Source organism: Melanaphis sacchari, unplaced genomic scaffold, assembly GCF_002803265.2.
Source record: "Melanaphis sacchari strain LSU unplaced genomic scaffold, SCAv2.0 Contig257_pilon_pilon, whole genome shotgun sequence".
NCBI classification, from domain to species: Eukaryota; Metazoa; Arthropoda; class Insecta; order Hemiptera; family Aphididae; genus Melanaphis; species Melanaphis sacchari.
In genome coordinates this window covers 67,399-95,009 of record NW_020271130.1, presented here as the reverse complement: position 1 = coordinate 95,009, position 27,611 = coordinate 67,399, and the positions used below count along the sequence as shown (strand labels likewise).

The 27,611-nt window shown below is 28.9% G+C and overlaps 1 protein-coding gene across 2 annotated transcripts in view; it reads left to right on the top strand.

Moving 5' to 3' along the window:
• Positions 1 to 1,047: 1,047 nt before the first annotated feature.
• The window catches only part of LOC112595103 (homeotic protein female sterile-like), a 36,302-nt gene continuing 9,738 nt past the window's right edge, over positions 1,048 to 27,611 (top strand). Inside the window, exons 1-4 of one of the 2 annotated variants that reach the window (XM_025340193.1) lie at positions 1,048 to 1,200; positions 9,135 to 9,255; positions 15,979 to 16,086; positions 23,181 to 23,771. In XM_025340193.1, the coding sequence (XP_025195978.1) occupies positions 9,148 to 9,255; positions 15,979 to 16,086; positions 23,181 to 23,771 (807 nt within the window). In that variant the 5' untranslated portion in view covers positions 1,048 to 1,200; positions 9,135 to 9,147. The remainder of the gene's footprint in view (positions 1,201 to 9,134; positions 9,256 to 15,978; positions 16,087 to 23,180; positions 23,772 to 27,611) is intronic. The other variant, XM_025340194.1, reaches the window with a different exon arrangement.

Genomic DNA, 27,611 nt, shown 5'->3' with positions numbered 1-27,611 from the left:
TTCTAAATATACATTCCAATCATGTATTTTTTATTGGTCTAAAATCCACTTTTAAAAGTTCTCAGACCCCCAGTTACGGAAAACTTATCCATAAATAATATAAATCTTTCCTTAGATAACTACAAGCTTTTAAGTTTTTAATTAAATTTCTATTTTGAATATGTGTTTCACACTTTTTTAGTGCATATTTAATTATTTTTAAGTATATATACATTCTAATCCTGAAGAATGGAAATTCTATCAATCGCCACGGATAAATCTACCATTACTTCGTAGTCTGATTGCAACTGATTGTATCAGTCGCACGCGCTCCAACTCCAGCAAATATAACTCGTGAGACAGTAAAAAAAATTATAATATACATTTTTTTATTTTATGATTATGCAATATAATTGGATTAAAAAGCGAATAACCGTTCGAGAGTTTTGTGACACATTGGGCAATAAAATACGTAAATATTCAGGTAGTGTCTGGTCACCTATAAGTGCGCGCGCTATACAAGGTGGGAGTTGAAAGAAAAGTCTGTCGTCGGAGTAAAATGATAAAAATGCATCCGTCCCCTCCCTGTAATATATGTATGGTAAAAACTATAATATCATAGTATTCGTTTACGTAGGTACCTATTACTTACTATAGCTCATGTTGGACCTTCAGAAGAGGTAAAAGTATAGGAAAAAACAAATTTGGGTCGAATCTGTGCGGCAGCGGGAAACGGCCAATTTGAAAACGCACCCACTCATACCCACATGATAATAGTAATAATAATAATTAATCTAAAATACGTCTGTGAGTATACGATACACAATACTCCGCAGTGTGTTATGTATGAACAATATTCTATACCTACGATTTGCCAGCTAATGGGGCACACTAGGATTTTTTTTTTCTCGTACCCGTCTGGTAGTGTTATATTATTTACTTTCACCGTGCATATCAGACGTAGGTAGGTAGGTACGTACGTATAATATTATTATTACATATTGGTCAGTTTCCCCTCCAGTCCGGCACGCGCCGACCCTTCTACAGAAACAGAGATCCACTATGACTTTAAACTCGCGCATTAGGAACAAGGTGATACGTTGTTAAGTCATCGTCGGTCCTCGTGCTTGAAATGTGCTAGTGCTGCGAGTGCGCGTTGACGTTAATAACATCGACACTGCAACTGAAAACCGCGTTTCCGTTCAAACACTATCAGAAGAAGTAAGTAGTACTGTGACATATTTTTTTCGCATACCCGTACATCGTGTAGTAGTCGAGTTTTATAAAATCGATAAATAATATTAACAAACACTTTACAATTTACCAATGATGGCGTTTTTTTTTTAATTCTCGAATACTCAAAAAAAAAAAAACAAATGTCCATCACATCTGACTGTTTACTGTAACCTGTAAGCCAACGATAAGACGAATTTTTTTACATGCTGCGTATTTTACAAGTATCTATTTCTTGACAGTCGTTATGTTAAAAAGAGCATGTCACACGTTTTTATTCAAGAACTAGTGCAACATCTGACCAGATAATTGCTCGATGTATGTTGTATATATACGAGCTATTGTGTTAAAAACAAATGAATTAAAAATTTACATAAACATTTTTTTTATTATAAACTAAGTATAATATGATGTAATTCTAATATCACGTACGCATAAAAATAAATCCATTTGTATACAAACCACTAAAAATCGTTTAATAATATGTCACAATAATATTAATTATCATATTTTTTTTTAATTTATTTTTGTTTGTTTTGATTGCATAAAAACTCTAGTTATTATATAAATTAATGTATCTAATAAGAACTTTTTTTTTATACGCACCTATTATGCTAATAATTTTTTATTTAAAACTCGTTTAATATTTTTAACTCACCGATACTTATTATTTATTAATTACAACTACATTTTTTTTTTATATTTATGCTCTAAAATAATAATATAATATATCTGCTATCTTCGAATCATTATTTGGTTGTCGATATTTAACACAAATTATATGTTTAATTTCGCACCCATATTATACTATTGATCATTTTGTGCAAATTTCGACCATTGAAACGAAACTCATATTCTATAATTTAACTAATATTTTGTCTATCAACCATAGAATTTTGTTATTTTAACTATTGTTCATAAATATTTTGCATCAATTTTGACATAATAAACTTAGAAAACGTTTTCCAACGAAATGATTATTAATGTTTAAACTGAAACAGTCTATACCTACTCTATACTGTCCGCTGAAATATCTAAAATGTTTCTATAAAAGTTTTAAATTAATAAAGACATAAATATGATAACACATTATTTAAAATTATTACCTACATAGTACTCTAGGTATAGGTATTAGATAGTGTTTAAATAATATATTATTATGTATCTATATCATTTACCTGTCTAAATATCACAATATATACTATATATATTGTATATTATACGATTCATATATTTTAGATATCAATTACGTATAAACATATATTTTTAGTAATTTTAATTTTAATTTTTTCAACATATCGCATAGTTAAAGAATAAAAACATATTTCATCATTTCTATACACAAATAAAACTGGACGGATTATGTGCGTGTATTTTTAAAAATAACGATTTAATTCGCTTCTTTATTTTTTACTTTTTATATTACTCGATAGAACATCAATGTATCGGTTTCTACGTTGACGGTTTATATATCCCGGTACAGTACCTACATACCTATCAATGTTACTATTGCAACAATATATTTAATTAATTACAGTGTTCAGCGATATTCAACAAATCTTAAATACCTAGTCATTGTGATAATAATTTTATTTCAAGTTCGTGGCATTGAATAAAAATCACTTATTTTGGCTACGCTGTTTAATTAAGAACGAATAGTTAACACATCGTACACACACACAAAATTATATTATTCTTCATTCATCACGAACGATTAAAACACTCGAGACTTTTGGCATTCAAGGGCATGTTTTCTCAAAGTGTTCATGGGTATTCACTATTTTCCCATGGATATTTATCACATTAACGATATTTACACCAACTATGGTGCACATAATAATACATAATATGTTGTATACAGAACATTGATGCGTACTCCCGAGTTTATATTAACCAATAGTAAACGAAAATTAATATTATTATTCTGATCGATCGACATTGTTAGACCCGACCAAGAGGAAATATTAAACGATTTTGAAAGGGAAAGCAAAGTAACACGAAGCGAACGAAGCGCGTGGCAGAGAGAAGTGCTAATGACGTGAATAAGTAATAAGTGAACCGACTGAGTAATACTCAATTTTTACATAACAAGAATGTATTACTATGCATTATCGAACACTGATAATCTGCTCGCAATAATCAAAACGTGTTTTAACAACCCATGCCTGTTCTATGTTTACCGTTATAATATTATATGTTACTTTTTATGATATAATTTTAATGAAAAGTTGATTTTTTTTTATTATAATAATTGTTATTATTATTATTATTATTTGCTATCATACGAAATTATTTGTTTAGTACAATTGATTTAACGAGACGAAAATTGCATTTAAATACATCGTAAATGAAGGGCTTACTAGTTAGGTACCTGTATTATAATGTAATATAAGTACATACTTAGATTTTTAATATAAAATGTCATCTAGGTATGCGTAAAACTACTAAACATTTTATAATAATTTAATAACACGTTTTTCGTTAGTTATATAAACTATTGCAAGGACCTATAGCCAACGCTAAAGTGAAAGAAGCTATTTTTTAACTATTATCATATTTATAAATTTAATAAAGAAGTACGTATCAGTAGTATCAGTTTATCGAGTAATACGTTAAACATATTATTATTATATCTGATGTATTTCAAAACTATAATTTACGTTGTGATAAACATAATATATTATGGACACGACAATAACAAATCGATGACACTATTATCGTATTATAACATTATAGTTATGTAAATGGATCGTTTTTATAAATTATTAAAAAACGCGTAGTCCTGGTTTTACTGCATTTATTGTAGCTGCATTCGTATATGCATTATCTACCGAATCAGCCGTTCACTATTAATAGGTGTCAGCAGTATTTTCTATATTTTTCGATCAAAACAATTAATAACGATAATAATAACGCTATAATATACTATGATTTAATGATCGGTCGTCTACACATGTATGTTTGAATGCATAATATACTCTAATTGGTTTAGGTACACATAAATATATTATTATCATTACCTACAGGGTCTTTATTTTAAGGTAGAACGTACAACGTACGCGCGTCTATAAGGAGGACGAGTTACTCAAGGTACGCGTTTTAATATGTGTAAAAAGGAAAGTGGATTGAAACTGAAATAACTGTTATATCATAAACACTGTAGGTCGGTGGCCAGTCTGAACCTTCTCTTATGTGTGTGTTGCATTTTACTTTCTATTGATTATTCGTCCCATCGTATCGTCCAGACACTATATATATATATATATATATATTTATATATATATTGACATTGTGTATTCATCATTATTTCGTATTGACATCTCGAATCTGAACTAGCCTGTCTTATATTAAATTCGTGTTCTGTTAAATTTTTACTGCATCTATTATAATATGAACTTAATATATATTGTCGTAGGTTTTCTCCCGGTTTTCGAGCAGACAAAACCGCTCAAATAGTCTTATGAGTAAATTGTATACAGCTGTTACAGTTTGTATAGGGATTTCCAATTGTATATTATTAAATTATAAAACTCATTACGTTACTGTCTTAATTTAATATAATATGGTTCTATGATATAATGAGAGTTTCCTGTTCAAGGATTTCTTTTTAATATGTTTTATAAACAGTCACTTGCTGACACCACACGCACTTAAAAATATCATGACGCTCCTATTAAAATGTACACATATATTATATATTTAAAACAAAAAAATATTGTCTAAAATTGTCTGAGCAACAGAGCTGTAAAGGATTCGATGTGTAATTTATATTTAACTAGTATACATGCGTAGTACCTACATCTACCTATTATCATTTAAAATCCACAGCAAATTTTTATTTATTTATTTTTTCATTTTCTTATTTCATGTAGTTACTGACATTACCTAATGGACCAAAAGTTTGACTTACATATTACTATTATTAATGTCCAGATCATTGGCATATGAACAACTAATTTTTTCCGCTCTGAATAACACGCATCACATTATTATCATCATGTCGAAAGCTTTATTTAAAAAAATTATAACGAAATAACATGTGTACCTAACCTTTTTACCATATCCCCTTCTCATAGCTACCAGAGTAAATAATATATTCTCATCTATATGACGTTCCAAGAATCTAGTTCCCGGCGGTTAATTCATAAATACATCAATTTCGCAACCAATGTGATTTCTTAACAATATTATAGCAAACTTATTATTTTATAATAATACATAGTGTTTTGATAGGATTGTACGGTACCTATTACATATTTTCTGAAAAAAAATAACCCAAAATATTGTGCAACTGTGTATACTGGGATGAATAACTATATACGATTCAAATCTTTTTGTGAACACACATTTACGGTTTTTAAATCCTCGTCGTCATCACCGATATGCAACGATCGCTCAAAAATCAAAACTAATCATCGAACGTTGTGCTCGCCGAACCAATAATCTATAAACCCTATAATAATAAAATAATAGTATATTGTATAATTTATGGTTGGACGTAATATGATATTATTGTTTTGTACGGGTACGCCGACATTTTTGTCACCGTGTATTGTGGGTGCACTGCATCGTGGTTTCCCACGGCCAAGCATATATAACGTATGCATATCATTATACAATAATTACTTTATTCGTTTTGTACATACGCGTTTAATCGGTGTAACAAAAAATAAACCCAAAGTAAACCTAACGCGACTACGATTTCTCTATGAACGTATGTCACCCACGAATATATTATATCTAAAAATATGGCTACATGTAGGTATATAGAGGCGTACATATTATATATCGTTGCTTCATAAATACGTCAAGTCCCGGGATTGTATTATTATCATAGTTGGTATAATAATTTATCTGTATATGATATTATAATAACATAAATTCACAATTATTACATGCACCGGAAAATTGCAATTTACGTTCTCGTCATATTATTTTTGTACAATTCGTAAAGCTAACTATTGGTACCTATAAATACTATTCTATAATACACTATTGCGTAGGTCGCCGTTTACTACACACAACAACCCGAGCACATTTTACCGGCATTCAACAACAATATGTACTATGTGATATTATTAATATTTATGTAAGAAAATGATTTTTTGAATTCGAACCTTAAGTTTTAAGAATTTTTTCTCGTTTCAAACTCACCTTTCGAAACCTATTTTTTTTTTTATAGGTACCTATATTGGGTATAGGTATTGTATTATTATGTGGATGTATAATATTACACGATTTTAATAAACGTGTATTTACGATTTGCTTCCATTGTTAATTAATTAATATGTATAACATTTATGATTAGCGTATTATTATTTATATCTATCAATTAGTTATCCGTGTTCTGCCTTGTGATATTTGCACCATATATTTACAAAGTTTTTATTTTTTATGTAAATATATTTAAAATTATCAACCAACTGCGAACAATGGTAGTAAAAAACAGCTGATAATGACATTTCGATCGGTTTATTGATTTTTTTTTTTTAATTTCGGTTCGTTAAAGTCTCCGGTACACTGCACAACAACGAAAACCATCGTCGTGTGAATATTTTATCGGCATCGTAACCACTGTGCAATTCAAATATATTATTGACTCCAAACAACGCTGTGTACCTGTATTTTATTACCATATGATTTATCTTCATCGCAAAAATACTGGTAGGTACCTTTATCTACAGTGAAACGCGTTGCCAGATTAACACTCGTATTATACTCTCGCTTTCGTTTAGACAGTACAACAGTGTATGCGTTCGGCACACGTGCGCTTTGTACGTACTCCTACACCAAAAATATTACGAAATCATAGGACAACGTGATACTATAAATTGTAAAATATCGCTATCATGGTCATTAAGAGATCTTTGAGTTTGAAAAAATAAAATCGTTGTACCTAACAGTTATAATTAAGTCTCTCGAAATCTTCACTACGTCTTTGCATAATTTGTGTGTTACACCACGGGTATTTGACTGGCTACTAATCATGCACTATTCTAATACGGACGCGTCATTATTGCTGTTATCGCGTTTGAACAATCATATAATTAAAAGCGCCCCGCGGACTCGCAAAACATATTTTGACATATTAGATATACGCATTACATTTTATAAGTACTCACGAGTTTAATAATTGGTATTTTACCAAAATAAACTACTTCTATTAAAAAACATTAAGCATGAGAACTTTTTTTATATTTTAGCAAAATCAAACCATAGAAATAAACTGCAACAAAATTTATGAGACTCTTTATAAACCCACTACTTCATCGTGATACGCCTGAACTACTGTTGACCAAAAATCTGCTTTTCCTATTTAACGTGCTGTTATTACGATTACCGAGCTATAATAGTTATGTATTTGTATCATCAATTAATCACAAAAAATCGCATAAATATCAAAATATTTTAAAGCCGTTTTGTTAACAAATCCACTTAAAATAATAACTGTTAATAAGAAAAGCATATCTAATATATTTTTTTTGATATTTACTTTTATAAATTTCTATAATACCTATCTCTATAGCGATTTAGATAGTGTGCGACCTCGTCGCGTTTACTTAATACATAAATATATTGTCGAGATGAAGTAATCGTTTAATAGAATTCTTCAGTAATTTAAAAAATACGAATTTACCGGTATTTTTATATTTTCTCTAAAAAAAAAAAACCATGTTCGCACTTAACTTATCATTTATTATATAAGTTTTTATTATTTTTTTTTTTTTTTTTTAATAATATTGTTTTTAAAACGCTATAGGTAAGTCATATAATCATATACGTTTTTTATTACGTGAAATTTACCGACTTCAAACTAGATTATTATTGCCAATAAAAAAAAAAAATCAAGCCAAAAAAGTTCAACAATCAAATATGTTTGTACGTTAACAATATATATGCAAAAAAAATAATATATTTTATTTAAATATAATATTATTCTTGACTACCGTGGCTATTCGAATAAATCAAGTACAGCGAATTATAAATTATATGAAACAAATTTAATAGTATTATGTAAGTATTTGAATAACTTCAGGACTGAGTTCCCCATTTCTTGAAGGTGGATAGAAGGATATCATTAAACGTAATATTGTAAACGGACAAACTTTATTAGCTGCCTAATTGTCTTTCAATTAAATATATATGCTATGCAATAGTAAAAACTCGGAATTGCTCGATATAACGAATAATGTGATATTAATGCACTACAAGAATCGTGAAGATGTTTTAAATTTTAATACAATAATATTATTTAAATTAATATCATTATAATCTTATCTTCTACGACAATTGTGTGATTTAAATTTTTAAACTATATACTTCATCATTATATTCAGTTTATTTTTAATTATACTCGGTACCTAACTATACATGATATAGATATTCCTTAAAAATATATTTTTACTATATTATTTTTTATACTTTTTACATAAATAATGCTCTTTTATATATAACAATTACATATCCCTTTGTTTCATAATTTAATATTTTATTTTTAATATACCTTTGAAATATTATAAATTAAAATTATGACAATACTATAGCTTTTTACCGGGAATAACCATATCTTAAAAGTGTATATAGTATACACGAAATCAACTTTTAACTTTATAGTGTTTAATCTTACTGCGGTCAACACTATAACAAACAAATGATCTTTACTTACAATACATTACTTTCATATTGAACTTTTTTTAAAGTTTTTATTGTTGTTTACGTACTATTTTTACTTTAATACAACGGCGAAGGCCTTGATTTTTTAATGGAAATTAAAATGATGCCTCATTTATAACATTTTAATGAATACAAACATGGCTTATTAAAGTATAAATAAAAAACAAACAATAGCCGACAAAATGGGATGCAAATTAAAATTATCTAACTTTTTCTACGCATAGTTTTAATTTTTTTATTTTTTTCAGACCGGTATTCAAAATGATGTTTAAATACATGTGTTTGGTTTTGTTCATAACGTGGTATCAGTTAGCTGATTGCCATCCAGCGAGCTCCAGCGTCAAGTCGCTAGATTCCATGGTTGAAAAGGTAAAATTTGATAATGGATTGATAAAAGTTACAAACAATAATAATACCATTCTCACAATATAGCCAGTACTCGTATATCATAAGAAACATTATTCATCTTATTTTCAATAACCTTTTTACATTATTTAAAATTAATTACATACAAGAGCTTATAGCACATTATGCTTAATACTTAGAATATTCAGTTTAATATTTGATAATGTAACCCATATATACATGTGTTAACATGTAAGTATTGGCTCCGCATCGAGGACAAACTGCGTATACGAGTCCGACGGATTAACGCACAACCCAAGGCAATCTGGACATTTAATTTTTCGAAACTTATTTGAACTACAGTTACTTTCATTATATTTTATATATTTTATACATATAGTGTCATCTCATCCACAATAAAATAATAACTTAAGTGTTAGGGTATAGGTATATACTTAGAAGAATATCAAACACAATGTATGTAATTGCGTGTGTTTAATTATTATTATCATGATTCATGACAGTTACCAATAACAAGTATACATAATATTGTTATAGTGAATAATTAGGTATTATTGTAACCAGACATGATTAAAATATTATGTTATTATATTTCTTACAGTGCCATCGCGCACAGCTCACGGGTGACAGTAATAACGCGACATATAATATTATGATAATATTTATTATGCGTGCCACAACCTATAAGTTTCATCATAATGATGACGATGATGATTAACGGTCGTTTTACAAAAATTTATATTTTGATTCATCACCGCCATTTTCAGTACATAAAATGCAATATATATATAATTATTGTAGAATATGATTAGCAAAAACCAATGTATACCAATGTATAGGTATACACCTATTACTTATCTTTTGGTTAATAACTATTTATAATTAGACCATAAAATGTGTAACATACGCAAATGTAGGTAATTCATGATAATACCTAACCTATACCCGATATAATTCAATGAACGTCGGACAACTATTTTTCTGTACAATGCTGGTAGCATGTAAAAAACCGGATTTATGAAATATGTACCTATGGGGCAGCTATGTAGTAACTTTTTAAGTTAATGATATACACATGACCGTTCATTAAGTTTTGATCTCCTAGAGGCGATATTTTTATAGTCACGATCAGTTGGAAGTAATTAAAATCGGTCACAATTAGAAGAAATATAGGTATAATATTAATAGGTAATTCGGTTCAATTATTTTTGTAGTAGTTATTTACTATTATTTATTTTTCGTCATTGATATTCTACATATTATAGATGACATAGATACCAATAAAACACTATCACGGAAAATGAAGAATAACTATGCATTTTGACGACCAGTTTCATAATAATAGGTATATGAAAACGTACTGCCAATGGTTTTAGTCATCGCAATTGTTTTTCTTATCAACCAACGTCCAATCGTATTTAGTTGATATATTTTATACTTTGAAAGTATACAATTATCATCATTATCATCGTGTTATTACTTTTTCAATTACCACACATAAATTACTTTATCTGTGTCCTATAGGAACATTTACAATACAGACATGTATTCAGAAATATTTATATGTCTAATGATATTTTTTTAATTAAATTTCCTATTGATGTGCATTACTATAGGCGTCATGAATATCCCATTATTGTTGGTATTATCGTTGTATTATTATTACAGCGAGTATCGTACAAACACGCATAAACAATTTCCAATACCCAATACATTGGTGTATGTGTGTATGTGACCGGGTCGTTAAAATAGCCAATAAAAATTAACTTCAATTACTGTATAACATGTAAATGCAATACAAACAAATCGACAATTAAAATGAATTATTTGCAAATTGTTTAAATTTTTCAAGCGTGCTTAAAGTAGGTAAATAGTAAATACATATGTCACATACTATTATGTAGTATAATGTATTTAGTATTGCACCCTTTCTAAATTATTAATATGTTACGACACCGCTACAGCTAGTTCGCGTCTTTCGAATTCATTTTCTCGTCTCGACGAACCGTCGTTATCTATTCAACTACAGTTAGTAGCAATACGTAAAAAATTATCATATTATTAACTATATCACACGACACGCGCGCACACATTCACGTACATTACATAATAATGATAGTAATAATAATAATATAATCGTAAAATTTATGTAAAACTCCGTGTATCTACTTTACATCGAGTCGCTGACGCAGAACATAATACACAAGTATACTGTATACAGAGCACCGCGGTGTCAGGCGCGTACTGCATATAAATATCATGTAGTTTGTTGGCTCGCGTCGTTTTTTCCTTGTAATAATATTACATACTATTACATACAATTTATTAAAATAAATAATAATAATGTACAATTCATACGCGAGCCCACGCTCTCGGTGTTTATCGAAATATATGTAGTGCACGCGCGTTGACAAACGCGGACGGACACATTTCCGCCCTCGCAACAAATAACAGCTTATGTAATATTGTACGTTGGGGGCGGCGAGATGGTTTCAATTCACAATGAAATGACACAGCGTTACGCAGAGCGAGACATTTATTATTTATTTATTATTAACGTCATCACCGGGTATAGATAATATTATACCACAGTCCATGATGGTACATTTTAGTAGATAAGGTATACCGCGACCGTGGTTAGCGGGGGGCGAGTTAACGGTTTACATTAGTGAGCCTAATGAAAGTGAAAGCTGTAGTGTGTTGTCACAGTTCTTAGTTTTTTACTGCGTATCCCTGAACCACTGTGAACTTCGATAAACATGACAAAATTTCAGTCTTCTACGAGATGTCTAATCAATATCCTTATAAATTCCGTTAAAGTATACGAGTACGTGTGACCGGTTTCCGGCTAGCCGACCGTTTAGTGGACGTTTTACGAGACAATATAATATAGTGCGGGTTGTATAAATAATTTTACAATAATATTAAAATATAGGTTTTTTTTAATTTTTAATATACTCCTGTATATTAAACGAATACATCGGTGTGACATTACTGTAAAACTGCTGGTACGTATCGACTGGTCAAAACTGCTTTCGTTTCGCGCCTGAGGTTGAACATATTATAAGTCCTAACATCATATAGCATATAGATAAATCGATTGATTCACTATTACCGATTGGTAGTATATTGTCAATCAACACGTCAAATACGTCAATATTATAATATTAGGTCATGGGATCTACGTGGCATGCCAAGCAATTGCAGAGCGCATAACTCCAAGATATTTCAATATAGATATAATATACTATATACCAACCTACACCGTATATATACATCTAAGCGAAATGGATTTTTGCGACTTTATACGTTAATAATTATTGTAATGATGAAATAGTTGTCGTCGTATGGTCATAATATCGATAATAATAATATAGTGTATTAAACAAGTCCGTTAGAATTTCAAGTATATTATAGGATGCTACTAGATGATACGCCTTACTTTACATCAACCTAAATACCAGAATAAATGAAATCGCAACTATCTATATAAAAAATGCTTACATTTATATACTAAATATAATATAAATAAGCCTAGATGATTATCATTATGTTGCAGAGGAGTGTTACACGTTAAAAAAAACGATTTAAAAAATAAACAAATAAACTTTAACTTTATCGTTTGCACACCGTCCTTTTGTATATTATTGTTTGGTGTCAATAACTAACATTTATAATTTTTTGGCACTAACCCAACATAATAGTATTATTGTTAATAGTAGATTACGTGTGTTACGTACGTCCACTGTAATGAATTTCGTGTCTTAGAACAATGGACGTACTTGTTTATAATTTTATAACTTTTCACGGTATTATATTTAATAATGAATATAAAAGGTACACCTATGTATACGTAAACAAAGATGAATGATTGTTTCGTAAACAGAACACGTAAGTACACGAAACGAATACCCACCTGTGATTAATACATCCTATTGGGTAAAAAAAAAAAGCGCTAAATACTCATCACTGATCAATTAATATATTCGACAATATTATTATTGTACAATATGAAACGTGAAGTGGCAATAATGGTGAAGTGCCACATGCGGTTAGATCACAAAATAAAATATTTATTCTAACGTCATAGTTGAATTTAAATGTAACGAGAGTCTCAAGGACCATTATAATACCCTCGATAGAATTTTAATTTAACTTTCGAATAACATGTCTTAAACATTATTTCACGTTTATTTCGTATGTTATATTTTTAATATTCAGAAATATTAATGTAAGTACGCGATATATTGAGCATGCATGCATAATATTATTATAATATTCAGAAGTGTACTGCTTGTATTACTTGTATTTAAAACAAAACTTGTACATTTTTACAACGTACAGTACGCTAAATTATTTTTATTTCTGTTTACCCATATAAACGGTATTTTTTTATTTATTTATTTTTTTTTTTACGTATAAAAATTAAACTTTACTTGATTTGATTTAATTATTTATTCTAACAAAACCAATAATAATTTTTAAAAAATAATAATAATAATATGTTATATTAATATAATGTAGTGATGATATTATATTATTATGATGTGACGGTATGAATGAACAAATAACGTAATATATATAAATACTATATGTAATGTTTATTAATGGTGTAAGTTATAGTAATTATGTTTAAGTAAAGCTGGTAAAACTGTAAAATACCTATACATAAAAATTACATTTTCAAATAATAATCAAAATGCTATTGAATAATAAAAATCAAATATAATATTAATATTCAAAAAGGAATGTTTTTTATGCAGAGTCTAGACACAAGTAAACTCAATTATTGGTCTAAACTTAGTCAACGTCTAAACGTAAAATAAAACAGCTGTATTATTGCAGTTTCACTATCCTCGGTGTCTGAACACTGTAGAAAAAACTTATATTAGCTTAAAGAAAATGTTAATACTTTTTTGATGGCAAATTATTATCATGTAAATAGAATTTAAAATAACAAAATTGTATACTTTAAACTTTCTATTTATTTTGAAGTTTTGATAGAATACTATTAATTGTTTGCACTACAGCGATTAGGTATAAATGTATTTAATTGCGCATAAAATAAATCATAAAAAAACCTATGTAGATACGCAAGAGAATTTAAAAATGTTGCATTTACACGGAATTAGAAATTTAAAAGAATAAAATCCATTACAATTTTACATTTTTAAATTTAAAAAAATATGATTTCATAATAAATTTGTAATTTCTTTATTGATACTTTATAAGTTATAATTTGAATTTCCTCTACCATAAATCTATATAATTATTTGGTATATAATTAGATAAATAAAATTAAGTGGATACATGTTAAATCAACCATTCCATTTAATAAACTTAATCATAAATCTTTAAATAAAAATGTGTAATTGAATTAAATAAAAGTTTTGTAATTTGAGTTCTACGATGTATAAAACTCTTGAGATAATGGCAATACACCTAATGGAAAAAAAAATATTACAATGGTTCTCAGCAAAGTACTTACCTACTACAAATATATTCGAATATGATTTAAATATACACTTACGATTTTAATGAATACGTTTTATTACCTAATATTTAATTGATTAATTATTTATTAATAATATAGGAATAAATTATAAAATTGAAAAATAAACCAACTAAATTGAAATCTCATAATATGACTTAAACATAATAGCATATTATATAGATATAGGTACACAAATAATCATTGAAAATTATCTTAGATATTCGCTTAAATATTACCTACTTATACGTCTTAGTGTAGTACAATAATTCTATAAACAGTCAACAAGAAGTAAAAACCATTATATTTTATAAAAATACATTTATAGCTAAAGCAATCTTAACATTAAGAACTTGGAACTAAAATACAATTTTTTTTAAGTGCACTTTCATTTCTGAGTCCCATTACAAGTAGTAGGCGGGTATTAAATATGATTAATGTGTATCATAATATTGTTTAGTGTGTCACAAGAAACAATAACGTCAAACAGATTTGTTTTCATTAATGTTTAAAATTAACCGATTAAAGTTTATATAGATAACAAAATTTTTTCTGCCTACAGCATACTTGAAATTGGCACATTCTAAAATAAAAATTAAATATTGCTTGCTTACGATAATTTTTTTTAACACGCCTGCTTATAAATAAAATCGTAATCGTACGTAATATGTTTTCGATTAACGCTTGATTGAGATTTGAGTATACGTATGATTAAGGCCAATTCGATTTTAATTACTCTCGACAGTTGATCAATAAAGCATTTGTATTTCATAATAGTTTTACACCTCTTAATAATAACCGTATAATCTATCTCATAATATTCTGTAACTGTGTGCTAGCGTGTATGGCCTGTAGGTATACGTAACATATATATCAAACATACATTTTAATAATATAGCCATAATATAGCATGTCTTATGATCTATTTCATTTAAAATTATATACCTACATCATTAACAAGACATTAAACTTACCCGCATCATAATACCATTCATTTATCATTGTTTTATTGTACTTGTGGTAGGCAAGAAAAATATGAAGTGCAATACAAAATATCTATTAGATTATACTTATAGATTACTTATTAGTTATAAGTAAGATAATATCTAGGGAGATATTAGGGATCTATTATAACTGCCGTTTGTAATACTAATAATTAAAGATGTATTTTAAATAAAATTTTTTTATGAAAAATATTCATATGTTATCTTATAAAAATTTTGTTTCCTATACAGGAATCAGAAGCATTTTTATCTGTTGAAGCAGAAGACTCTAGTCATAAGAATGTCAGAGACAAAAGGACGATCGGCTTCTTAAGGCAGCTATTCCCAAATCTATCTAAGGTAAAATTCAACACTCTTTACACTGATATAATATAAACCAACAACCTATAACAAACTCAATAACAATCACTTTTTATGCGCTATTAATCGTTCTAGTAATTATTATGTAGTCAATCGACGTTAAATAAAAGACAATAGGTACCTATCATAAGTGAGTTTTCGATAATACGTATGTAGTACGTACCTATCCCATATTTTCAAGGAAAATAATTAGCTCGGCATTTCAATCCATACGCAAACAATTAAGAAATAATTTTGTGAAATATTTTTCGTATTATTATCTCGATGTGAAATGCTGACAAAGTCTCTAGAGCGTATCTGTCGTTCGTGTAGCTTTTACGATACCGGATTTACGAGTACAGACACACTAGATGATGTAATTTCGTTATAGAAAATGTAGGTTATTAATGTTTACACAAATTAATTCGTAACGAAGTACCAAATGTTGCGATTATTAAATTAAAATATCAAACGTAGATATTATATCATAACACGTCATGACCTATATATTCAAAACTGTGTTGAATAATTAAGTTTTCAATTTGTTTTTTATATAATTAATAATATCATTATATCCGTTCTGTACATATTATTCATATTCCGTCATTTAAATAGAACGATTCGTTTTAACGGGTTGCGCTTAATATTTCGTTTCAAATATTTCATTATACGTAGTAATAAAAACCTGCGTGTCCTTAAACGCATCGGCTATGTAATTTTTTTAGGTTAGATTAAGTTTTATCCATATTTTTATCGATAGCATTGAACAAGTTTCGATAAATTTGTATACGTTTAAGAAAAAATTGTGTGAATATTGTTTGTTAAGTAAAAATTCGTAAAAGAAACCAGAATAGCGTAGAATCAACACACGTCAATAACTTTGCAGTAATATTAACGAACGGTGCTTGTAATATTATGGATGGACATTGAATATTGAACAAACGAGTGTTGCAGCACATCGAGTATAATAATTATTACTATACAATTTAATATAACTGTTTCGTTCTTTGAATTCAAACTGTAGACAAAAAACATATTCGTGGGTTATATCGATAGACACATATTCGAGTGTTCTCGTTAAAGGACAACCACATTTTAAGCAAAAACCAGTATAATACGAGTATGACGTACACCTAAATATGCAATTTTTTTAAAACTCTTACGACATATCTTAGTGGTTATGTAAATAATTATAATACACATACTATGCAGTCATACAAACCTACTACAATTTGCTTTAGCGATTCGGACATGGAAATTAATTCACTCTTGTGGATTGCTTTGTTTAATACTAGGTACTGGGTAGTAACAAAGTGTCTACTTATACTTAATGACTACCGCCTACACGCGTGGCTTTTACGCTAAATATAATAATGATTTTAAACAGTAATAATGCGATCGTTTGACGAATATTTCGCATTCACTCTAAATAATAGGCATAAAATATGTTAATGTTCTCGAATCATACAGATTATATTTAAATGTTTTTATCATAGGTAGGTACCTACTTGCAGTTATTATTACACGACTGTACTGTTCAACAAATGCACAAAGCTTACGTATTAATTCGTTAAACACACAAACATATTACTATAACTTGTATAACACGCATTACGCATTAAACTTGGTAACTTATCAGATACAACGTTAAACCTGCTCGCTTTACGCTTTAAAAACTTTTAAATGTGCAATTTTCACGAAACAATAATTGATAATACGCACAAAAAATCATGCACAAATGCTATCGTAAATATATATGTATTAATGTCAATAACAAGCTATCTCTTTCAAACGGCATAAATATTTTATGCGCTGTTAAAAAAAAAAATAGAATAACAATAAAGTCTATTTTATTAAAAACCGTTTTTATTTTACATCGTATTTGGGATATCAGCTAACCGCAAATCGTCTAAGTGCCGTATTAGTCAATCGTACGTTAAACCGTTATAATAACCATTTGTCTTTTTTATGATCGGCAATTCTGATTCAATATTAAGATATCGGTAATAACAACAACAAGGACAAATAAAACTTCGTTTTGAAATCTGTTAAAAAGAACATGACCAGAAGCCAGTTTAGTTTATGTAACTGTCCATGGAACATAATAATAGTAATAATAATATATATATATATGGGTACTGTGTTAATTTCTAAAGAACAGCCATGACATTAAAAAAAAAGTTTGCTACTTACCTCTTCTAATCATAAAAAGCAAAAGTGATTAAAATCAGTATATTATATTACTTCGCGTCCAACAGACAACTGTTGTTGAGTTATTCTTTTAATAAAAAAATAAATCTACTGTTTCCTAACCTATTTTACTATTTCAAATTAAAAACACTTATTATAAACCAATAATTGTATCGTTTAATAAGTTGTTTATAGGTTTATAATATTTCGTTATACTTTAAGATTTTTCAATAGTCACTCGATAATTTGTTTTTTGACCTTATCATTAAACGAATTGATTTTAAAAATTATGACAACAACCTAACCTACTTGAATTCCTAGCATAAACCCATAAATTTAATTAATTTTTAAAATAGTTCAGTACCTATATGAAAAAAAAAAAACACAAAATCCTTCTTTCTTCTCGAGTCATGTATAAAAAATATATTTTTGATATTACGTTTATTGTTAGTGATTTCGTTCTTCGAATCATTGAAAAGCTTAGAAAATACATCTATATAATAGTGAATTTATTACCTAATAAAATACAGCATTTCAACGACAACGATTATAAATTTATAACAATAAATAAATGAAAAAATATGGAAATATTTTATAACCGTAATAAGTACACACACTTACACACAATTAGTAAGGTGACTTGCAATTTGAAACTTCTTATTTTTTTATTAACAACAATGATCAATGATGACACAATACATTTCAGCGGTTTCGTTGGTTGGATTAACCACGAGTTTATAGTACCTATAATAGTATTATACAAAGTGAGCAAAACAAACTATAATGTACTTAGCAAATAGGTAAAATAATATACTTGTCCAACAACTACTACTTATACAACTCGTTGTTGCCGAAAACGCTTTAAACAACATCGCTTTAATAGCAGTGCTGATAACAACAATCATTTATGTGACGATGTTGGAGAAAATATTTCTACTACGTCTATAATATTTATGTACCTATAAAATAAAAACGATTAACCATCAGTGTTCGTAGATGGTACTTTACTACAACTCTGACCAGATGTCGGCTTTCTACACAAGTATAGGTATTGTGGCGCATTCGAAGAGTGAGTAGTACATATATTTTTCCTTTGGTGTTTTATGTACCCGATGTATACAAGTTTGATTCTCTAATCACTATGTACAGTAATTTTTTCACGTGCTAAATCAAAAATATTAAAAAGTAACACACTTCAACAATTTTTCTTTAATGTTCCTATACATTGTAAAATAAATAATACAAGATTTCAAATTATATAAAGTATAAACACATACGTTTACAGGGAAATGAACTGTGATAGAGTTACAAGATAATCGCTGTATGTTATATAATACATACTTGTTCGCTACGTTTATACATTTCCATAAGTATATCCGAATTTGAATATTTAACTTTAACTTCAACATAATTCTGACTCTGTCTTAAATAATTTTTGTCAATATTACATACGCATAATAAATAATTATTATACGGCGATTTAGTGCTGATAGAGAATTTTCAAACTATTTATACTTTTATAGTTTGAGAATTTTGTTATTAAAATAATAATTAATATTATTGCAGTTACACATACGGATTGAAATGGTATAACAGCGTTCACGTAATTCATTGTATTTTTATATGCGTAACATAGTAATAATTAATGATAATTTATGAGAAACCTATTTATATTATATAGTTATTAATTGGAATGAATAAACTTATATGATCCTATGTACAAAAGAAAAACAATGACTGTGATGTAGTATAGAGGTTTCTTCTTTAAAATTTAAATTTGTACACGAGTATTAAGGTATAGGTACATTACCTGTTGGCTATTAGTAATAGCCTATTACATATTATAATCATTAAAAATATGAGCAATATTATTTATTTGCTACTAAAGTCAGTAGAGTGTAAAATTCAAACACTCGACGCCGACCAGATAATTAACGTTTAATAAATTCAAACGGATAAACTAGGTTCCACATTCAAACACTAATTATATTTAGTTAGATGCCTATATAATGAATACCAGATAACCTCCGTTTGGCCACTATTTTTGAAAATTGTTTGCTAAATTCATTTTTATTACTGGTTTTTGAATTCAGTAGTGATGGCTATGATAGCTGCGTCCTCTTCTCCCAATACTCTATAATTTATGCTACTATGCAAAGATTCTTTTTTGTTCATATTAATTATTTCATTACAAAGAAGTTGAATACTTTATGAACTATAATCTTCATAAATATTAACAAAACTTATATTATTTACCGATTTATAGCAGTAAATACTTTTTTGAAATTATACTAAATTTATGTTATTGCCTATAAATATTTAATTATATTTTTTTTAAATAAATAATACTGTTTTCATTAATAATATTTTTTGAAACCGAAATATTATAATAAATACTGATAGACTTTTATTTATGTGATTGCCTACATTATAAACTATAATAAATAAAGCGGGAGCTTTTAAAAATGTAATTTAATTAGTTTAATCTAGTCCTGTCTATATAATGTGTATATAATTATTCATATTTTTAATTCTTTTAGTTCATCCTTTTTTTCATTCCAACTCAATCCTTACACTTAAGCATCCAGTATACTTTCATCTAAGCGTGCTGTTGATTCTCTGTACGTAAGGGAGAAAACTTAAAGTTTATGGAAGCTTTTTGTATATTGCTTATCAATACATATAATATAGGTATAGATTCATTGAAGGCTCATATCAAAGCGTCGTAAAGAAAAAAAGCACACACACTAAACGTGATACGATTGTACCTATTATAAATATATATCTCATATGAAACATTAACCTATTCACTGTATTGGCCGTTTTACCCATACGAGTATAACCGATAGAAGCTTATGATAATGAGACCTAGTAATAGCGTTTATTTTATATGTTTAATCAATAGTAATAGGTAATATGTATAGTGTATACAATATAATTGCATATCTTTTCATGTTACGCGTGTGTCGGACAAAAGTTATAAAGAATAATAAGCATTGTTGCTCATGTCCACTTAAACTCGACTTAAACGATCGTGTACCCACTCGATTTATTATATATAATAATATTGTTGTACACACAACACTTCAGCGCGACGATGACTGTGTATAATACCTGCAGGTTTCATCGTAATATACCAAGTGAATTTTCCAACATACTGGCAACCATTCGGTTTTTCGACCAATTTTAATGCGTTTTTAAAATTAATTTTCATACCTACACAATAAAATTAATTATCCAAAATGTGATCGTATAACTAAAAATACTTCTATGAACGTAACAGAAAATATAAAATTGTTCACTATACTTTTCTATTGTTGTTTATTTTTTTCTGTAACAGAATTTCCTTATAGGCTATACAAGTTATATTATCTGATAAACTTGAAAACCACGAATAGTTTTAAGATAAACTTAACTGATAAAACTCAACTTTCTCCCTCCCCCTCCTCCAAAAAAATGACACGTCTGGACCTTATACTATAATATATAGGTTGTGTGTTAATATAAACCTATATACATTCTGGAGACTCTTCTATGTATACTGCGCTGCCCAATAGTATTTTTATTATTGCATGTTGTGTGCGCCATGATAATATTGTATAAGTTATCGCACAAAACAATACCAAATGATTTGTACGAAATTTTATTTGAACGTAGATAGCATTATTATTTTATAATATTATAGGTACGTTAGTTATCCGCTTAACTTGTCGGTGAATTTGAATGCCAGTTCCTGTAGCCATCATATAACTTCATTCTGTATATCTAATTCATTGAATAAACAGCTCTAAAATAACATAAAAATTAAATTTTGACTTTTATGTATCTATATATGAACCACAAATGCATATATTAAATAGTACAGTATAGTATACATATTGTCATCACTTAAAATATTTATATTTATTGTATAACAGACGGTTATTTAATTATTTATCAATTTATATCACTATTCGAAATGTTTAAATTTATTTTATAAAAATTATCAAACACAGGTCACCTTTATTCATGGTTGTTAAGTTGAAAAGTTTTAACATTTTTAGAATCGTTTTTTTTTTTATATACTTTAATATCATAAAAAATGATTTTTTTTCTGTTATTATTAATTGTTATAGATGATCTAAGTATTATTTTTTTTTCAATAAAGATAGTATTTCGTTAATTGTTAATTTTTTTGATATTTTAATCTTGTAAAAAATATTGACTTATTAGTAACACTTACATAGTTACATCTATAAAATGTTACTATAGTAAGTCATGACACCATTTTCTTTTATAACAACGAGAATTCTCAACCATAATTCTTGTAGCTAACGCATCTACACGCAAATTTTAATGATTTAGAAGTGAGCAGTTATAAACGGATCAACGGAACGTTTATCGTTTACACATACAGTTCTAAACGTTTGACTGAAATGTTTAGATTTTTTGACGGAACACAATACTTCAAAGGGGTTTATAATATGAATAATTAATATTTTCGGATTAATATAATTGATTTATTATTTATAAAACATAAACATACAATGTCGAGTGAGATAGGCTAAATCACCGATCCCGTGGCGTGATTGAGCCTGTGTCCCGCTGTAATAGTTCATTTTCCCGCCGCTTAAACATATTTTATGTTTGTAATGAGTAATGACTAATGAGGATTTACGACTACATACATATACCATATCATACTAATATAGTTATTGAATTCAGAGGAAGGCAGGTTAAGCGTCGTCGTACAAAATGAATGCGCACTGAGAAATTAAAAAAAAAAAAAAAACTTACAGACTGACAAGACTAACGACGAAACTTCTTAGCGTACATAAGTAATATTAGTTATTTTATACTTCAACAATTACATGAGGATCAACCCTAGTGTATACGTGTGTTTGGGGTGTCACCTGTTTTTCTAGATAGTCGACCAAAAAATCCAACAAATCACGCGATTCGTATTCCGCATAATCGGCCGACTGGTGCTCCGAGGCGCCGGTGGTGGTGCAGGCGCGGGCGCGGGCGCTGGTGGCACCGCAGCCGCCGGTACCGGAAGTGAAGCCGGTGGCAATGGCGGCCGGCGGATATCGATCACGTTGCCCACGTTCCCGCCGTCCACGGACGACGATGACGAAGAATCGCAGACGGAACTTCCGGCGGCCAACGCGTCGCCCACGTCGGCATCGGACGCTGACGCGTTGGCTTCAAGAATAGCGGAACCGGCGTCGCCCGAGATAGCCGCCATAGACTCTTCGTCGGCCGCGTCCGTAGACTCGGCTGTAGCGGCCAACTCGGCCGTCGAAGTGGCCGTCACCACCGTCGTCCCGGCCACCACCTCTGCCCCGGAAACCACCACCGCCGCCGCCCCCGCCGCCGCCGAAGCAGCAGCCGCCCCGGTCGCCAACGCCGCACCGGCCGCCGGAACAACCACTACCACAGTAGCCGCCGCTATTGCCGCAGCTGCAACCACCACCGTCAACGCAATCACGACAAGCTCGCCAACCACTCAAATGGTAAATCCCGAGAATCCCGAGGACGGCCCGTGTCGGTGCATGTTATAACCCGCAGTACAATATAATTATTATTATTATTATTATTATTATTATCATCTTAATTATTTTAAGAACGTTATCATGATAATATTTTTAAACGTGATAATATTCATAATATAACACCTATGTAATGCTAGTTAAAACAACAACAATATTAGCGTATCCGTAATGGAGGGAATGCTGGATTTAGTGGGGATGCAGGCAAGGAGTGCAAGGCACCGGAACCTCAAGGCCGAGATTTGTATATGCCCTAGATTTTTCAACTTTGTAAAATGATTTATCATTAAGAATAATATTGAATAATGATCGAGAAAAAAGGTATTTTAAGAAATTATCCGCACCGTTTATTTTAAACTTTGACTTCCCGAGATTTAATTCCGCACTGATTCGTGTATCGCTGCGTGTATATTTTAATTTATAATAATATAATGATGACTGGTTAGTGGTAAGTTTGTGCACGTCAAAATATTTTAAGGCACTGCTAAATGCATGTGCCGAATGACTTAATACAATAATATTGCGATCGAGATTTTCGTTTTTATGAGGCCGAGGACATTATATACTTGCCTACTTGTCCGGACACGTCTTGGAGACAAATTCCATTTTTAACACTATTGGTATGCGCTATGCACGTAGTACGTATAACTATACTTAGCTGCAATATTTTTAATCGATTTTCACTTGTAATACTCAACAAACGAGGACAAGTTTATATTGATGCTTATAAATAAATTGTTATAAAAAAGTTGTACTAAAAAGTACGCTGTGATTTTAAGTAATTCAAACAACGCGATTGCACGATCCATTAACACAAATATAGCATACGTAAAAATCAAAAAAAGAAAATTATTTTAAAAATTAACCGTATCCAAATAATTTATCTAAGATAACTATGGTATTATAAATTTAAATATCTTCATACATTTGTACAACAATTGCCTCTTATCTAATAAAAAACAATAACCAAGAACTGAATATCATTTTATAAATATAATATTTCGTGCTACATTCAACTTTAGTATACTGCTCTAACATTACCTGTAAATGTTATACGCAGGATGATTTTTTAACGTAAATCATCTAATCACTATTGAAATATTAGTTATCTGTTCTGTTATATTAGAACCATCTTTTATTCACATACTATTTAATTGTATTTGTTTTTCAAAGCGCTATTGCCTTTTACAATTGAGCGTTTCCTTTTTTTTTTTTTAATTTTTAAACGATGATCTTTTATTTTGATTTTAAATTATCATAAATTATAATCATGTTAAAAATCATTATTTATGTGCCTAAATCAACAGTTTTAAATCAATATTGTTTAGATTTTAAAATTATTTTGCCGTTTGTAAATAAATAATCAATTTTTTTTTTACAAATCAAGGAGGGTAATACAAAATATAAATTACAACTAATATAAAATAATAAGAAGTTAAAAGTTATTATTACTTTATAAAAATAAAATAAGAATATATATTTGTAACGATATCGTTGATCTTTCGCATTAAAAAAAAAATACACTGTATAATAATTAAATTTATAGACCCAAGATCGTGGCCTGTTTGGACATAATGTTATTATCGTGTACCGGACATTAGATAATAATAACCACTAACAATATAATAGCGAAGTTATCATTATAGCGGTTTTTATGATTCTTATTTTTCCGGAAAATACTTTTAGAATCATTAACAAGCAATATCCATACGAACAATGTTTTAAATAATTACTATAATAAAAATGACCCTAGTGGTTTGTCAAAATGTACACATAGGTAAAGACGTACACTGTAATCGTTTAAGGAGGCAACGGGAAAACGATTGTTTTAAAACGGAAAAAATTGTACCGATTGAGATAAATCTACAATTGTTATCACATATGACTATCATTATGTCATTTTATTATCATCGCGTAGAAAACACATCTGTTTTCATCTGTTTTCTAAAAATTCAACGTATCTACTAATCAGTGATAACTATTATTATTCCCCCTTTCGTTGTGCCAACATAATCGGTATTAGTATTATATTATCGTTAATTATATTATGTATACTCGCGACATCGTTGTTGTTGTTGTTGTTGCTGTTGTTATTTTAATTTGCTTTTTGTGTAATAATATAATGTTTTGTATTGTTTTTAATCTCGCAGTAGTGATTACTATAATATAGCTTGTAAAAATTTGCGTTTTTCTAAGTGTACCTATGCGTTTAAGGGTCGTTAACTAATATCATTAAAAGTACTAAACCGTTTTAAGACGATTAACAATATTGTCATTATAAACCACTGACGATCGTATCTCCATCGAAGTGAAACATAAACCTAATACGATGCAATAGTGTATATTGATATCTATTCTATTCTACGACTAAAACATCATGTACGTGTACTGTGTGTGCATGCAAATTGCATGGTACGAGTACATGAATAATATGAAATTCATTTATTTTATACACGGGCAAGGCCTTTGGATAACATATTATGGTGTAGTATATCTTAATATTACTAATCATATAATTACATAAAAACAATTAACTATATAAATTCATTAGAAGAAACCTAAACAAGTTGTGAGTATAGCCATTATAAGTATAAATTTCAAACGAAAACGAAGGCTTCGCATTAGACTACGTAAGGGTTCGTTAAACATAAATCGTTAGTCGAGCATGTTTGAATGAAAAAAGTTAAATTAGAGTGAGAGGAACGAGAAAAGACATTAAAAGAAATGTAGGAATAAAAGCTTTAGAAAGTCAATATCAAAGAGACCAGTGATAAATTTCAATTTTGGATTATGTATCGATTAAGGGAAGATGTTCCTTACTGATTAATTAATAATCAATAGTCGTATAGTCGTATAGAGCTCTGCGTTGCAGTGCATAACACATTACAACTCTAAAGATCGATTTCTTAACTTTCTTGGAAATGATTTGTTTAAGTGTATTTTAAAGTAATACTATTGTATGAACCATCTATAACTAAACGCGATACTGTTTTAATGTATATGGCGCGCAGATATAACATTTTAACACGATCGTTTGCTTTTAATAATTATATTATAATCATTTTACGGATAACGTTTTTGTAGAGAGCTTATTACGTTAATTATTTTTGTGGAAAAACGATTACAGAGTTGCACCTCATTAATGGTTTAATTACAGGTGTTTAAACATCAAATAGAATGATGCAAACTTCATCGGCGAGAATTATATTTTTACTTTTTATTATTTAGATGATATATTTTTCTTGGCATTTCTTGCTTATATATATGACAACATATAAGTAGGTACGGTATAAGCATGGTATGTGATATGTTGTATAATTCCAGATGACATCACATTATCTTTCTCTATAATGGTTATTTACCTGTAACCTACTGATAGCGCGGTTTGGTTTGCAAATACATAATATTATCAATTTACATTCAAAACTTGTACAAGAAAGCACGGTTTAATAGTCGAAAGGGTTAAATTAATGTCGAATAAATATTCAAAGTGATTCTTTTAAAGATAAACTTTTATTTATTTCAACATTTATGAAACAATATTTTTACTATTTTTACATTTTTAATTTGGTCTTTCCAAGCAGATAATTTTTCTAAAAATGTCTAAAATTACGAGTAAAAATTGTATTTTCAAACAATAAATAAACATTTTTTTTTCGTATTTTGTATGAGTTTTGTAGTAATGGTAAATTGATAATTAATGTAAAATACGCATACAATTATCTTAGCTTCAGAACAGTCTTAGAACAATCATAATTATAAATTATGATCACAATAAATCTTCATTCTCGTTTAATACGTAGG